Source organism: Brienomyrus brachyistius, unplaced genomic scaffold (genome assembly GCF_023856365.1).
Source record: "Brienomyrus brachyistius isolate T26 unplaced genomic scaffold, BBRACH_0.4 scaffold50, whole genome shotgun sequence".
In the NCBI taxonomy this organism is placed as follows: domain Eukaryota; kingdom Metazoa; phylum Chordata; class Actinopteri; order Osteoglossiformes; family Mormyridae; genus Brienomyrus; species Brienomyrus brachyistius.
The window spans coordinates 1326847-1343588 of record NW_026042325.1 but is presented as its reverse complement, the minus strand read 5'-3'; the positions used below and the strand labels follow the sequence as shown (position 1 = coordinate 1343588).

General features: G+C 52.8%; 1 protein-coding gene across 1 annotated transcript in view; it reads left to right on the top strand.

Moving 5' to 3' along the window:
• LOC125723515 (low-density lipoprotein receptor-related protein 1-like) overlaps positions 1–16742 on the top strand; it is a 61188-nt gene that overhangs the window by 40574 nt on the left and 3872 nt on the right. The window contains 31 exon segments of the mRNA XM_049000163.1: positions 1405–1592; positions 2075–2258; positions 2583–2668; positions 2847–2966; positions 3044–3231; positions 3387–3592; positions 4282–4470; positions 4709–4857; positions 4949–5042; positions 5521–5637; positions 5939–6058; positions 6314–6436; positions 6517–6642; positions 6980–7096; positions 9404–9510; positions 10189–10321; positions 10628–10750; positions 10829–10951; positions 11320–11457; positions 11546–11677; positions 11852–11971; positions 12058–12344; positions 12749–12927; positions 13324–13430; positions 13531–13650; positions 13766–13942; positions 14174–14314; positions 14407–14580; positions 14663–14824; positions 14906–15089; positions 15838–15939. Of these exon segments, the coding sequence (XP_048856120.1) occupies positions 1405–1592; positions 2075–2258; positions 2583–2668; positions 2847–2966; positions 3044–3231; positions 3387–3592; positions 4282–4470; positions 4709–4857; positions 4949–5042; positions 5521–5637; positions 5939–6058; positions 6314–6436; positions 6517–6642; positions 6980–7096; positions 9404–9510; positions 10189–10321; positions 10628–10750; positions 10829–10951; positions 11320–11457; positions 11546–11677; positions 11852–11971; positions 12058–12344; positions 12749–12927; positions 13324–13430; positions 13531–13650; positions 13766–13942; positions 14174–14314; positions 14407–14580; positions 14663–14824; positions 14906–15089; positions 15838–15939 (4516 nt within the window).

Below are 16742 nucleotides of genomic sequence, written 5' to 3'. Positions count from 1 at the left end.
AAAGACGTTCAAGATGACAGCCTGTGGTTTTTAATTGGCAAAGTTCAGGGGTGTAACAGAGAGCAGGATGGATAAAAGAATAATTTCTGGTTTGTGGAGGAGAAGGAGCTAAAAGGGCATCTGGTAGGATGTTATAATGCTCAGCAAGGGCATCAACGGAAGGAGCAGGATCGGGACGTGAGCCTGAAATTAGATAAACCTTATTATGAAAAGTAATGGTCTGTTCAGCTATAACTTTGGTCAATGGAAAATGGGCATCAAATCAACCAACCTTATTGCCAGAAATGGGAAATTCAATAGCAGAGAAATTAGATGGTGCGATGTCCGAGCAACAGGCTAAATTTAAGATTTGTCCTTTGTTGTGTGGGAGGATTCAGAAACTGACAGAGATCTAAGCGTTCCAGAGGAGAAATAAAATCATTAGCAGAAATATTATTGGAATTATCAGAATGAATATTAAAATCTCGAACTCAAATTGTATTACAAGACAGTGGACCGATGAGTCAGTATAGATGAGAATTCATTGATGAAAGCAGCTGATTTTTTTCCCAGTGGTCTGTACACGACCACAGCTACGAGAGACTTATTCATGTAAACAAACCCGGGTACAATTGTTTGGTTTAACTGTGGAAAGTCCTAAGGCTGCTTCCATGACATAGAAAGTCGGTCTTGTGGTCTTCATTGAATTTGTATGGTGTTGGACTAGAGTTAGTAAGGCACTGAATGTTGAATAAAGTTAATGTTAGACGCAAAGCTTCTACTACTTGTCTAAGTTGGACAGGCTTCGATCGTCGTGATCCACTTTGAATGCACCTTGGCCACCCAAGAATGTAATGATGGGGAAGCAGGCAGGGCTCAAATGCACGTGGCTGCACAGGAGCTGCATTGCAGTACACCTCAGCATGAAAGTGTTCATGATCGAGGCGGAGAAAATGGCCCAGCTATCAGTGTGAGGATCCGCATCCTGGAGATCAGGAACGTTGGTCTGGTCGATGACATAGAGCAGATTTAATAATATCAGCAGATAATTCTGAAACCAGGATTATCGAACTGTGGTGCCCAGTCGAAAATGGAAAAACTACAGACTTAAAAATAGACACAAAAACCACTATATTAAACTACTCTATTAAGTAAAAATTCCTGGAGCAGAGGCAGCCAGATACACCAGCGTTCACTCTAAATTAGTTAACTTTGTTTTAGAAAGCATTCCTCAACCTTAAAGACAGCTGGTAGCGAATTTGTCTTGAGAAATCAGAAGTGCGCTAGTTTGAGTCTGTCTCATAACTGAAATTTGCAAAAATGGGATCCATATTTGCGTAGCCTTTGGAAATCGTCTTGGCTGCTCCGAATGCCGAGACCGATGACGACTAGCGCTCTCCCCCTGCACTGTGTTTCCCGGAGCAGAGAAGAAGTGCAATGACACGGCGTACATGTGCAAGAACGGCAACTGCGTCAACGAGACCCTACTGTGCAACTATAACGACGACTGTGGCGATGGTTCCGACGAGCTCAATTGCTTCATAAACGAGTGTCTGAACAGCAAACTCAGTGGCTGCTCCCAGATGTGCGAGGACCTCAAGATCGGATACAAGGTAGGGCCCCCCCCCCGGGGGCAGCCGGGCTCTGACAGAAGCGGAGGTGTTCGCGGATGAGGAGCCTCCTGCAGTGAGGACACAAGGCACCACGGTATTTTAGGGATGAGTGACCTGGGCCAGAGATATTTTAGTCTGACTTCCGTCTAAGCATGGATAGGGTTTATGCAGTCTGTTGTTTTAAGGATGTGGCTGATTGGCTGAGTGTGTTGAAAGATTTGATTCGCAGTAAAGCAGTTAAATCCTTTTAAGTAGCTCATCTCTGTGACAATCACTACATCACCTATGCTGAAGGATTCCTGACTGTAATGGAAAAGGTGCCTGAATTAATTAACTGAATTAAATGTCAAGCTGGACTAAATTAAATATAAATCATTTCATTAAGCAAAATAATCTCCATCAAGGAGCTTAATTTTTCATCCAAACAGGTGGTGGCAGAAGGACAGCCGGTGTGACGGGTCTCTCTCTCGCCCCCCCTGCAGTGCAGATGCCATCCTGGGTTCCAGCTAAAGGAGGACGGCAAGACCTGCATGGACATCGACGAGTGCCGTTCCTCCTACCCTTGCTCCCAGCGCTGCATCAACACCTACGGCAGCTTCCACTGCCAGTGTGTGGAGGGCTTTGAGCGCCGGACCAACGACCCCACGGCCTGCAAGTCGACCTCGGGTAAGGACGGCCCCCGCCAGCAGGGGGTGCCACCCACCAAAGGGGCTTTTCAAGTTTCCATATCTGTAACTGCCAGTGGGCTGCTTAGGATGCAGCTACGATTGTGTCTGTGCCGCAGTGCCTGCAGTGGCACTACAATGAAACATCCAGGTGAGGGCGCTCTCCAGCACACTCAGCAGAGAGCGTCTCCTCTACAGTGAAGCACTCCTCCACACCTCGATGAGTCTCTGGTGACTCAAGAGCTGTCCTTGGTAGCTGTCTGTTCGTTCCGACCATCTGGTTCACCACGCTTGGCTCTGTTCTCCTTCTCCTCTCTCCTGTCAGCGGAAGAACCCTTCCTGATATTTGCCAACCGCTACTACCTGCGTAAGCTGAACCTGGACGGCTCCAACTACACCCTCCTGAAGCAGGTGAGGCCCAATGAATGTTAATTAGTGAAAGCAACCTACGGCCAACCTGGCGTGAGCCATTGAACTACGATCAGCGTTCGCTTCCTCATTTTTTAGTGGTGCACTTCGCTCTTTATGGTGTTTGAAGTTGCAGTTTCTGCGATGGACTGAATCATTGTGCATTTCTGTGGGGGTGCAGGGCCTGAACAACGCGGTGGCCTTGGACTTTGACTACAGAGAACAGATGATCTACTGGACGGATGTGACGACGCAGGGTAGCATGATCCGACGCATGCACATCAATGGCAGCAACGTGCAGGTCAGTGACGGCCGCCTCGTCTTGCCTCTGACCACGCCCCCACTGCATACTCACTTTCTGATTGGCTCTCTGGCCAGGTGCTGCACCGGACCTCCCTCAGCAACCCGGACGGCTTGGCCGTCGACTGGGTGGGTGGGAATCTTTACTGGTGCGATAAGGGCAGAGACACCATCGAAGTGTCCAGGCTGGACGGGGCCTTTCGGACGGTGCTGGTGAGCACGGGCCTGCGGGAGCCGCGAGCGGTGGCGGTGGACGTGCGTAACGGGTGAGGCTCCGCCCCTTCAGATCCGACGTCTTATCTCCTATTGATCGATGTGATTTTTATGCCCTTTATTATAGGTCACTTCCTATTTTTTCGATGAGTACTGCAATATCAAGCATATTACCTTATTAACCAGCCCAATCTCCTACATTGCCCAGGTACCTGTACTGGTCAGACTGGGGTGATAATCCCCATATTGGGAGGATCGGAATGGACGGCACCAACCGCAGCGTCATCGTTCAGCAGCGCATCACCTGGCCCAACGGCCTGACGTTGGACTTCATCAACGACCGCATCTACTGGGCCGATGCGCGGGAGGATTACATCGAGTTTGCCAGCCTGGATGGCACCAGCCGACACACAGGTCAGGCATCTTCGAGACCAGCTGGGTTGGGACTCTGGGCCCAGTGGCATACAAACCTGTCCGCCCAACATACTCAACGTGACACACCAGTGGGCATGGTCTTCCCTGGGCCAGAACTTAGATGTCAAAGTCAAAAGCAAAAACCCGCCTACTATAGGTGAGTCAGTCAGTAGATGTGGTTCTGCTCGTGCACCGTTGCCTCCATAGGGAGCTGCCCTGTATGTCTGTCCTCCTTGAGGACTTTGGTCCCCAGGTGCCGCCGCTGCTCTGCAGGCCTTGATGCGACCCCCTCCGCTTTCTCAGAAACTGTGAAGACAGCGAGTTAGCAGGCTGCCTCAGGCTCGTACATCAGCATAATGAAATGACTAACGAGGGGAGCTGTGGGCGTCCACAAGCTGCCAGCTTGGCGTCGGCTCCTGTTCGGCTGACAGGGGCATGGGGTTTGCTCCCAAATTATCAAGCACATAGAGATGCAGACAGAGGAAAAAATAAATATGTATCTGAAGTCACATTTTCTGTTAGGAGAACGGCTGGAATAAAGAAAGATGTGTATAATATTATAATATTATAATAATAGCAGACCATGGAGGACGGGTGTAGAAAAGCCCTGCACTAGTCAGAGAGGGTTCATTTCTATGGGTCTCACCAGGAGACTCACCCTGCATTCCCTGGTCCTTTTGTGTCCCCAGTACTGAGCCAAGACATTCCCCACATCTTTGCCATGACCCTGTTTGAGGAATATATCTACTGGACCGACTGGGAGACCAAGTCCATCAACAGGGCCCACAAGACGCTGGGCACCAATAAGACCATGCTGATCAGCACCCTCCACCGGCCGATGGACATCCACATCTTCCACCCATCCCGGCAGCCTGAGGGTAAGTGCGGCGGGGGGCACCAATCCTGGTCCCGTGTTTATCGGCAGTAACTAGCTTTAAGTGCCATTGGTGAGATGAGAGCTGTAGCATTTGCATCAGAACAATGCAGCACTGGGATGGGAGGAAGGAACCGGAATTTTATTCAGGGGTAGCGATGTTTAACGGCTTTAACGACACGGAGGGGGAGGGATGCGGACAGGAAGTCGCGCTGAACACCCGCTCCCCCGTCCTGCTGCAGTGACTAACCACCCATGCCAGACGAACAACGGTGGCTGTTCCAACCTCTGCCTCTTGTCGCCGGGCGGGGGCTATAAGTGCGCCTGTCCCACCAACTTCTACCTGGGCCATGATGGGCACCGCTGCTTGTCCAACTGCACAGCCAGCCAGGTAGGGGGCGCTGGTCCGTGTCGAACCTGGGGCCAGACCCGTTAGTCAGCCCTGTAGATCTGTACTCATGGATCTCTTGCTGTCCATACAGTTTGTGTGTAAAAACGACAAGTGCATCCCCTTCTGGTGGAAGTGTGACACTGAGGACGACTGCGGGGACCGGTCCGACGAGCCCACCGACTGCCGTGAGTGTGACCTTTCCGGGAACCAACACCAGGCTGCAACATTCACTCAGACTGAATGTTTGATCTGGTGATAATGAATTAGAGTAGAACTGAAGTTCAAAGGTAACTCACTAGGTAGAATAAGGGAACAGTGGCTGGAGCAGTGGTATCCAGTACAGCACGGTGGTATCCCCTACTGGAGCAGTGGTATCCAGTACAGCACGGTGGTATCCCCTACTGGAGCAGTGGTATCCAGTACAGCACAGTGGTATCCCCTACTGGAGCAGTGGTATCCAGTACAGCACGGTGGTATCCCCTACTGGAGCAGTGGTATCCAGTACAGAACGGTGGTATCCCCTACTGGAGCAGTTACAGGTAGCACCAGTCCATGACTGCCTGAAGAACAAGGTCACCTTCAGTCTCCAAGCATCTTCAGAATGAATCCTTAGCCTCCCATCAGTCCAGTAACCACTTCGGCTTTGTGTTTTCGCCCCAACAGCCGAGTTCAAATGCCGACCAGGCCAGTTCCAGTGTGGCACTGGGATCTGCACCAACCCGGCCTACATCTGTGATGGAGACAACGACTGTCAGGACAACTCTGACGAGGCCAACTGTGGTACGACGGCGTCTCCCCCCACCCAGCTTCTCCCTTGTCCTTCCCCAGTCGCCCCCTTACTGGCAGACTGAGGCCTCGTGGGTCCGGGTCATTCTGGCGGAGAATGAAGGCCAGGGAACTCACCTTAGCACGATTCACATTGAAGTACCAGATCCGAAATGGGGATGCGGCCCTTTAATGGAGATAGACATCGGCCAGTTATGCCGGCGGCCCCTCACTGCCAGGAGCAGGATGATGAGGATGATGATGATGATGAGGATGATTATCAGACTCCTCTCCCGGCTCCATGTCTCCCATCCAGACATCCACGTTTGCCTGCCTAGCCAGTTTAAATGCACCCAGCCCAGCCGCTGCATCCCCGGAATCTTCCGCTGCAACGGGCAGGACAACTGCGGGGATGGCGAGGACGAGAAGGACTGCCGTGAGTCTCCGCCCCCGCTGCCCTGTCTCGCGTTTTCTTCCTCCTCTGCCTGCCGAGCGGAGCTTTCCGGTTTAGCGTGATCCGCGCACAGCGGCCTTTGTCCTGCTGTGTCCTGGGACGTCTTTCGTCGGTCACACGCTGGATCTCCAGATGTGGCTCTCTGTGTCGGCACTGTTCCCCACCCTCCCGCCTCTAGTCCCGCTGCGTGTAGGTACCTCCTCCCCCGTGACATTGCCTCCTGTCTCACCCCCACAGCCGAGGTCACATGTGCTCCCAACCAGTTCCAGTGCTCCGTCACCAAGCGCTGCATCCCCCGCGTGTGGGTGTGCGACCGCGACAACGACTGCGTGGACGGATCCGATGAGCCCGCCAACTGCAGTAAGGCTGCCCCCTGCTGTCCCTCTCCTGCTCTCGCCTCCCCTCTCCGTATATAACCTCCTCCCGGCGTCTCCCTCCAGCCCAGATGATCTGCGGCGTGGACGAGTTCCGCTGTAAGGACTCGGGCCGCTGCATCCCAGCGCGCTGGAAGTGTGATGGGGAGGACGACTGTGGGGACTCCTCCGACGAGCCCAAGGAGGAGTGTGGTGAGCAGGAGCACAGGGTCCTGGGGGGGAGGGGTCAGGGCGGGGTAAAGGTGTTAGTGTCCATCCCAGCTTCTCTGTTCACTCTGTCCGTCAGTGTCTCCCATCTGCCACGCTTAAGAGAAACCGGGCGACTTAACTGTAACCTGTGGTCACTGCCGGGTCTGAACCGCCACAGTCATACGACCCGATTGTCGACAGAGGGACTCCATGGAGTATGGAAGGGTGGTGCGGCGTCAGAGCCGGAGGGCTCAGAGGGCGGAAAGAGCCGGCAAACTGGGGACAAGTTACTGGGGAAAACCTAATGCAGAGTGGTGCTAAGATGCTGTCCCCCCCCCAGATGAGAGGACCTGTGAGCCATACCAATTCCGCTGTAAAAACAACCGGTGCGTTCCAGGCCGCTGGCAGTGCGACTATGACAACGACTGTGGTGACAACTCTGACGAGGACAAGTGCGGTAAGGGTCCGGCCACCCCCCCCCCCCACACACAGTGACGCAGTGACAGCATGCTCGTCACACCGACACCCGGACCTCATGTATGCTCCTCACTCGTCTTACTGTCCCCATCCTTCACCATTCGCCTCATGCTGTAGCTGCTACATGACAGATCTCCTGGAGTTGCCGTCTTGCGGCCGCCGAGTCTCTCGTACCACCTGAAGCTGCTTTTCCTTTCCTTTCTCGTGACCATCGGCTCATCTCCACTCATGTTCTGTTTTTGCTTTATTTCACACTGACCTGCTGGCATGAGTCAGAGGTAGGTGCCACTTTCAACAATCCCATCCACCCTGTCTGCAGTCAGCCCTACCCCTGCCACCAGCAAATCTAATCACCCCTTCCCAGCCCCCCCCCACCCAAAAAATAGTTGTGTGCGTGGTCCCTAGAGACAGTTAATTAGTGGGATGAGTGAAGTTTGGCATAGTGCTGCCTCCGACTCCCTCCCATCAGACGGTCTTCCACCTGCTCTTTGCCTTCGTCTGATCATCTGCCTCCTGCTAGGATTTGACTGCTTGCCTTGTTGATCTCGCGCCTGACCTCACCTCGTCTGACCTCTGACCTCACCTCGTCTGACCTCTGACCTCACCTCGTCTGGCATTTGACCTCCTGTCCGCTTTCTGACCACACCCTTCCTCATCTTTGATCTCTCGTCTGGTTTTTTGGAACTTGGCCTCTTCCCTCATCATACGTAAATATACATGTACTGTGTGAAGTCGTCGTCTTAGTGGGGATTGTATTCTCCCAGACAAGAAGTACTGCGCTCTTTATTTTTAGTGGAACCACTAGTGTATTGTTGGAAAAACATTTTGGATTTAGACTTTAGGATTTGCTGTTTTCAACACTAGAGGGCAGTATTCTGTATACTCAGATTGTAATGGCTTTAGGCGACTTTTCATTGCGAATTCTTAAGCATCATGAGCTGAAACAGTGCAGAGTGATGTCTGCACATAGACCTGTTACAGGCCGTCGCCGTCGTGTGCTTTTGGCCGTGGGACTGGTACCAGTATGAAGCTGGCGTTGGCAGAGGTGTGATGGTGTGATAGCAGAATGGGGCACGTTGGCTCCGCTAATGAATGACCGGATGTATGGTGGATTAATTATGCATGCAGCCTCCCCCCCCCCCTTTCTGTCCTCCAACGTCCTGACCCTTCTTGCATGATGAATCCCTGTTGCAGTGCTGTGACCTCCTGCCGTGGATCTGTCTGGGCTGTGGGGGACGTTCTGCCAGTCTCTCAGCATCACCCAGCCCTGCTGTTTCTCGTCCGTTGCCAGATCAGGGCTCCCGTTCTGGGAGTCTGTACGTCTATGTGCTCTTTGAAAGTCAAAAGTAATTCAATACATCGTGGCAGAAACAGCTGACGAATTAAAAATGCATTCACATATGCAGGATATAGATGCGGAACAGCTTTGGGTACAAATAGATTTCAAAGCACGGCCATGGATAGAAAGATGATAGGTGTAAATTAACAGATGCGTTTAAAATAGCATAAGAGCTTATTCACGAACATGGGAAGTCCGTACAAAAATGGAAGACTCCGCTGAGTCACGCTTAGCTTTGACTCGGGCGTTTAGCACCTTTGTTGATGTCGTAGATTTGGGGAGTGTTGTTGATTTTCATTGGTCAATTTCATGGTCGCATGTGACTCTGTGTTACATGGACTGCTGACCCCCCCCCCCCCACACACACACACACACACACACCCCAAGCCAGCTGCCCCTTGTTTCCTTGATGACTTTTTAGCTCTACAGGGAGGGGGCAGAACAAGGCCGGCACGCTAATATTTGGCATCGTTCAGACTTGAGAAAGCACCAAATGAAAAAGCCCACTCAACTGGGCATGAATTCTGCCCCAGCTGCCCACCACTGGCCTTTGCAGAACAATGTCTGGTTCTACTCCAAGACCAAACCTGGCTTGTGCCAAAATCTCAGTACCAGCTGTTCGGTGTAATAATGTTTGTTTGCATATGCCAGCATTTTATTGCTGCATGTGTCTAACGTGCCCAAAGTCAATTAACGGTGACTCTAATTACGGTATGAAGGCGAGAGAATGTCCCTGCATTGCAGTTCACCTCTGCGTGCTGTAGGTCGTCTCAGTGTCACCCCACGTCCCATCAGGGCTGAGAAGGTAGTTCTCTAGGAGATGGAGGTACATCTGTGGTCTGAAAAATAGGGAAGCTGCAGCGTCGACCAGCCTCATTCAGTATGCGTGCGTGTGCGTGTGGGTTCAAGGCCCCCCTCCCTCAATGCTTGCTCTCCCCCCATTTTCAGTTCCCCGCCAGTGCTCCGAAAGCGAATTCGCCTGTACCAACGGCCGCTGCATCGCTGGCAGGTGGAAGTGTGACGGAGACCATGACTGTGCTGACGGGTCCGATGAGGTAGGGGCTGGCGGGTGGTGCTGTGGGTACGATGAGGTAGGGGCCGGCGGGTGGTGCTGTGGGTCCGATGAGGTGGGGGCCGGCGGGTGGTGCTGTGGGTCCGATGAGGTGGGGGCCGGCGGGTGGTGCTGTGGGTCCGATGAGGTAGGGGCCGGCGGGTGGTGCTGTGGGTCCGATGAGGTAGGGGCCGGCGGGTGGTGCTGTGGGTCCGATGAGGTAGGGGCCGGCGGGTGGTGCTGTGGGTCCGATGAGGTAGGGGCCGGCGGGTGGTGCTGTGGGTCCGATGAGGTAGGGGCCGGCGGGTGGTGCTGTGGGTCCGATGAGGTGGGGGCCGGCGGGTGGTGCTGTGGGTCCGAGAGAGGGAGGTGACAACTTTCACAGATGGGTCAGCAGGCCGCTGCTCGCTGGAGCAGAGCTGGGTCCCTAATAATTGAAATGCTTCTCTCGTCCTCTGGACCCGGCCGAACAGAAAACTCATTTAAATTGTTAATGAAGGATCCAGTGAACCAACACAGGGGGAAATTGCCTCTCTTGCTCTTGTTAGGACAGAATTAAGAGTCTACACAGAAACTGGTGCTGAATTTGTATTTGTGGCTTGTTCATGTTCCATGTGAACTTTCCACGCACGTCCCTCGTAAATAAATCATGACTCCAGCTCTCTTGTGTCCCGGCTATCAGAACGGCTGTGACCTGAAATGTGACAGCGACCAGTTCCAGTGTAAGAATGGCCACTGCATTCCCATCCGGTGGCGCTGTGACGCCGACGCCGACTGCCTGGATGGCAGTGATGAGGAGAAGTGTGACAGTGGAGGTGAGGGGCACTGCTGGCCCGTGGGCCCCCCAGCCTGGCCTCACACCTGCCATTCTAATTGTTGTTCCTTTAGCCTAATCACTAATCTATTAGCCTAGCCAGTAGCTTTGTTAGCCTAGTCGCTAATCCTGTTAGCCTAACCACTAGCCAGTGGTTTCGCAGAGTCGTTGATCAGACTGTATGTGTGCCAGAAACTATAGCATGCAGTCAAATTATCCAGTCATACATTTATGCATAAACTGGATTTTGCACGTATAATTAAAACCTGTTCCTTTCTCCTACATTCTACCACCCCGGCTGCCCCAGTGGGTCGACACTGCCCCCTGGATGAATTTCAGTGTAACAACACGCTGTGTAAGCCGCTGGCTTGGAAGTGTGATGGCGAGGACGACTGCGGGGACAACTCTGATGAGAACCCAGAGGAGTGCAGTGAGTTTCTGCCTGTCTGCCAGGGGGCGCTATGGGATTTTCCTGCCTCTATTTCTAACGGCGCCCTTTGTTTCCCAGAAAAGTTCCAGTGTCCGCCGACCAGGCAGTTCCGGTGCCGAAATGACCGCGTGTGCCTCTGGATCGGCAAGCAGTGCAATGGCGTTGACAACTGTGGGGACAACACGGATGAGCTGAACTGCCGTGAGTGTCCGCAGTGCCTCTTCTGTGGCCAGAGTGTCTCTGGGTCCTTCCTGAAGCCTGATCACCGGACCACCAGAGCTCCTTATTTGTCTAACATATAGCAGACTCTTTTATCCAAAAGAGGTTAAGGGCTAAGCTCCAGGGCCCCATGGTGACATCACTCTGCCATTCCTGGGATTTGAACCAACAACCTTCCAATCACTGGCGCAGTGTCCTAACGTAATGATTCCCAACCTGGTCCCACAACCCCCTCCCCCCCATGCTGACCCCAGTGTCCCCTCGTAGACCATTTTCAGGCTCGTACGTTTCTCCACACTACCCTAGTATCTAGCTGTTTGTCTCAGTGTGATTCCTCATCCCACCAGCAGAGGTGCCCTCGGGCACCCCCACCTGTGGGAAGGACGAGTTCCAGTGCAGCAACGGTCAGTGCATCAGCTCAAGCCTGCGCTGCAACTTCTTCAATGACTGCGAAGACTACGGCTCTGACGAGATCGACTGCAAGCGAGGTGCTGCGGGGGGGCCGACCCCACGGGAAACATCATACCTCAAAACGTCATTCGCTGACCCCCCGATGCCTCCCTGTTTTCCCTGTAGACACGCCGCTGAACGGCTGCCGCCACGGTGCCCAGTCGTGTGCGGACGAGGCGCACTGCGTCACCAACAGCAGTGACTCATTCTGCACCTGTAAACCTGGCTTCCAGAAGGTCGGCAAGAACAGCTGTGAAGGTACATCGTCATTCAGGTGTTGCGTGTGGCTGTGGAGCTTCAGAAGTCCCACGGTCCTCCGGATCAGGGCAGGGTTTACGAGATACATTCCTGAATGCAGTGATCTTTGGCGTAGATATCGACTTTTTGGTGACATCTTCACCTAACTGTACCCTCATTCTGATGTTCTTCCAGATAAAAATGAATGCAAGCAGTTTGGCCTGTGCTCCCACATCTGCAACAACACGAAGGGCTCGTACAAGTGCACCTGCCACAAGCACTTCACCAAGATCAACGACACATGCAAAGCTGATAGTGAGTTTGTGCCCCTCTTGGCCCCGTGCAGCCTTGGTGCCTTCATTGCCAATGAAAATTCATGATCTTTCACACCTCTCCCCCAGACTTAAACAGCAACGGACAGGTGCTCTACATCGCCGACGACAATGAGATCCGTAGCCTGGACCCCAGCACGCCCAACTGGGTGTATGAGCAGACGTTCCAGGGTGATGCCAATGTGCGCATCGACGCCATGGACCTGCACGTGAAATCCAACAAGATCTTCTGGACGAACTGGCACACGGGCCGCATCTCCTCCTATGAGCTGCCCGCTTCGGGATCCTCATCCTCACCCAACTCCAACTCTCACCGCAACCGGAGACAGACTGATGCACGTGTCACCGACCTGGAGGTACGAGACCCGCACGGGCACCTGCTCCAACTTGGGGCTGCGGTCGTGTTCTCCAGCACCAACATCCTTACTGATGGCCCACACAGCTGCTCCTAGAACAAGGCAGACAGGGCACTCGTGGGAATTTTACTTGCATAAAAACGTTCAGAGAGAGAACCAATAAGATTGTGGAGGAGGTGGGTTCAAGTGCACCTGATTGGTTAGTCCTGCCTCCTCCACTTCCTCTACAATCTAATTGGTTTCCACAATTTTGGCCACTAGTGCAGACTGCATCTAACTTTTGTCAGATAGTTAGCCTGCTTTTGTCTTACAGTAGAACAAAGCCGTTGTGTTGCGGTAGTGAGGATGATCTCTTAACATGCTCTTCTGATCGCATTTGTATGCCGCATGTCACTCCCATCCAGATCCCACATCTAAAGATGCCGCGTGGCATCGCGGTGGACTGGGTCGCCGGCAACCTCTATTGGACTGACTCTGGCCGGGATGTGATTGAGGTGGCCCAGATCAACGGACGGCACCGCAAGACCCTCATCTCCGGCATGATCGACGAGCCCTACGCCATTGTGGTCGATCCCCAAAGAGGGTGAGTAAAACCCATCGGAGGACTCAAAGACCTGCAGTTTGCTCGTTTGAGTAAGATTGGATAGATTTGGTGTTTCACACACCTCTACCTCCCAAGCAAACATGGAGGGGTGGGAAACGCGAGAAGGCAGGAAATTAATTGCTCAAACATTTTCAGTTATTCAGTTAGTTATCTGACATTAGTGACAAACAGAAGTGCTGAATTTCAGCTTAACCGCCTTTTATCTCATGCTCCGGAATACAACTAACCTTCGCTCACAGGCATGTTAATATGGGCGTTTAGAATGATTTCGCTGTTCGGTTAATGTCTTAAACCTAAAGCTGACACTGTCCAAACAAATCTAGCTGTAGTCCTTGCACAACTAAGGAAATCAGCTGCTGTTTGCCTCCCAATCAGGAAAATGTACTGGGCAGACTGGGGAAATCACCCAAAGATTGAGACAGCAGCCATGGATGGGACTATGAGAGAGACGCTGGTTCAGGACAGCATCCAGTGGCCCACAGGTCTGTGCCTCGCCTCCAGTGCAAACTGACCAGCAACTGACCCTTTTAGTGGAACATAATCACTCGCGTCAGGAAATAAGTCACTGGCCCATTTTCACAGGTCTGGCTGTGGACTACTTCAACGAGCGACTCTACTGGGCCGACGCCAAGATGTCTGTGATTGGCAGCGTGCGACTCAACGGCAGTGACCCCGTGGTGGCCGTCAGCAGCCTCAAGAACAGTTCAGTGTCCTCCTTTCGGCTGTTTCCGGGCTCCTGGCCTCCCACTGCCCTGCATCTCCCCTTGAAATGATGACGTTTTTTGAGATGTTAAGCCTGAACGTCTCCCCTCTGCAGACCTGCACCACCCCTTCAGCATCGACATCTTCGAGGACTATATCTACGGCGTCACCTACGTGAATAACTTCGTGTTCCGGGTGAACAAGTTTGGCAAGGGGCCCATGGAGAACCTCACCACAGCCATCAACCATGCCACTGACATTGCCCTCTACCACCGCTACAAACAGCCAGAGAGTGAGTGTTCCTGGGCCAGAGGAGCAGTTGAATAGAATATAAGCTTTCTGCAAATGGGCAATCGGATCTTTATTCCTGCTCGCTTGTGTTTTCCGAGATGTTTGGCTTTAGCACCTGACCTGCAACTTGTACCTGCAACATAACCCAGGATATATACCTGGTAAATGGCGGGCAGTGATAAATGCATTGAAATCAGTTAATGACCCCAATACCACCCACTTTGTTCCCCAGTGACCAACCCATGTGACAGGAAGAAATGCGAGTGGCTTTGTTTGCTGAGTCCCAGTGGTCCGGTTTGCACGTGTCCCAACGGGCACCAGCTGGACGATGGCACTTGTGTGGAGGTGCCCTCTCCTACACTCTCCCCTGCTCGTAAGTGCCACTCTTCAGCACAGAATGCCTCCATTTTACCTGCCGGAGACCCTCCTGCTGACATGGGTTCGATTCCCTCCTTATCCTACCAGCGCCCTCTCCTGGCACCTGCACCCTGCAGTGTCTGAACGGTGGGCAGTGTTTCCTCAATGCCCACAAGCAGCCCAAGTGCCGCTGTCAGCCCAACTACCGCGGTGAGAAATGCGAGGTGGATCAGTGCCGAGACCATTGTCAGAATGGGGGCACATGCACGGCCTCCGCCACAGGTAACACCTGCCCACCTCCCTCATTCCATCACCCCCCTAACCCACCTGGAAGCTGACCCTGACCCCTGGCTCTTCCTTCTAGGCTCCCCTGCCTGCCGCTGCGTCCCCGGCTTCACGGGCCCCGTGTGTAATCAGCACACCTGCCGGGATTACTGCCAAAACGGCGGCACCTGCTCGGTCAGCCAGGGCAACCAGCCCAAGTGCCAGTGTCCCGTGGACTTCCTGGGCGACCAGTGCCAGTACCGTGAGTGTCCCTCGGAGCCGTGCTCAGCACAGCAGCCCTCTGTCTGCATATGGGTGACATGTGATATCTGTCCCTTCCCAGGTAAGTGTGACGGGCACTGTGAAAACGGAGGCACGTGTCTGCAGGTCTCCAGCGGGAGCATTCAGTGCCGCTGCCCGCCGCAGTACAGCGGTGCAAACTGCGAGGTAGACAGGTGCCATTACTGCAAGGACGGCAAGTGCATCCCCACCAACAGCCACAAACCTACAGGAGAAGTCACCTGCAGGTGCGTTACCCCATCCAGCAGGGGGCGCCAAGATCTAAGGACTGCAGAAAAAGAAATATTGACAACCCAACAGGGTGATGAATGTGATGGATGGATGGATGGATGGATGGATGGATGGATGGATGGAAAATCAAAAAACTTTAAATTTTTATAAAAATTTAAAAGGCACAGAGGAGCAGCGCACACACATAACAGCTGTAACATTTGACAGAACAGATGACACACAATGAACTATGAACAATAATAAATGACTTTAAATGCAGCGGCAATAAGGTGCACGATGTTGAAAGTGAAAAAATGAGAAGTGAGAGAGACTCAGATCTGAGGAGGTCTGGATTGTAGGGGGAGGTGGGAGTGTGAGAGGCGATAATGGTGGGTTTGGGGGGAGGGTGTCAGGAGCTCAAAAGGCCAGCTTTAGGAACAAAGGTGGTCCTCCTCTGTGTCCTGCAACCGGGACATCGGAGCCGGCGTTTGGAGGGGAGCCACTCAAAGGCAGAGTTCAGTGGGGAGGGATGGATGGATGGATGGATGGATGGATGGATGGATGGATGGATGGAGGGATGGAGGGATGGAGGGATATCTTTATTTCCATTTGTACTGGTCAGTACAAGTACATTGGAATTCTTGTGCGTAATTATTTTATAAAATACAGGGACACAGGAGAAAAGACAATTAAAAAATATATAAAATAAAAGCACAGCAGGTGGCTCAGTGTTTGTGGCTCATATGATGTTTGATCTTTGGTCAGGTGCCCCAACGGAAAGATTCAGCCAAGTTGCTATACGTGCAGCGAGTACTGTGTGAACGGACAGTGTTCAGTGAACCCCCAGACACAGCAGCCCCAGTGCAGGTGGGATGGCGGCGGACGTCGGACACACGCACACGCACACAAACACGCACACACACACACACAAACACACACACGCGCACAGAAAATGCACACGCACAAACGCACACACACACACAAACACACACACAAACACACACAAAAACACACACACAAACACACACACAAACACACGCACGCACACACACGCACACAAACACGCACACACAAACACACACACAAACACACGCACACAAACACGCACACACAAACACACACACACGCGCACAGAAAACGCACTCGCACACACGCACACGCGCACACACACAAACACGCGCACACAAACACGCGCACACAAACACGCGCACACAAACACGCGCACACAAACACGCGCACACACACAAACACGCGCACACACACAAACGCACACACACAAACGCACACACACAAACGCACACACACAAACGCACACACACAAACGCACACACACAAACGCACACACACAAGCACACACACAAGCACACACAAGCACACAAACGCACGCACGCACGCACGCACGCACAAACGCACGCACGCACACACAAACGCACGCACGCACACACAAACGCACGCACGCACACACAAACGCACGCACGCACACACAAACGCACGCACGCACACACAAACGCACGCACACACAAACGCACGCACACACAAACGCACGCACACACAAACGCACGCACAAACACACACACGCACAAACACACACACAAACACACACACACACAAACACACACACAAACACACACACACACACAAACACATTCTGTAAGGCGTCTTAATGAACT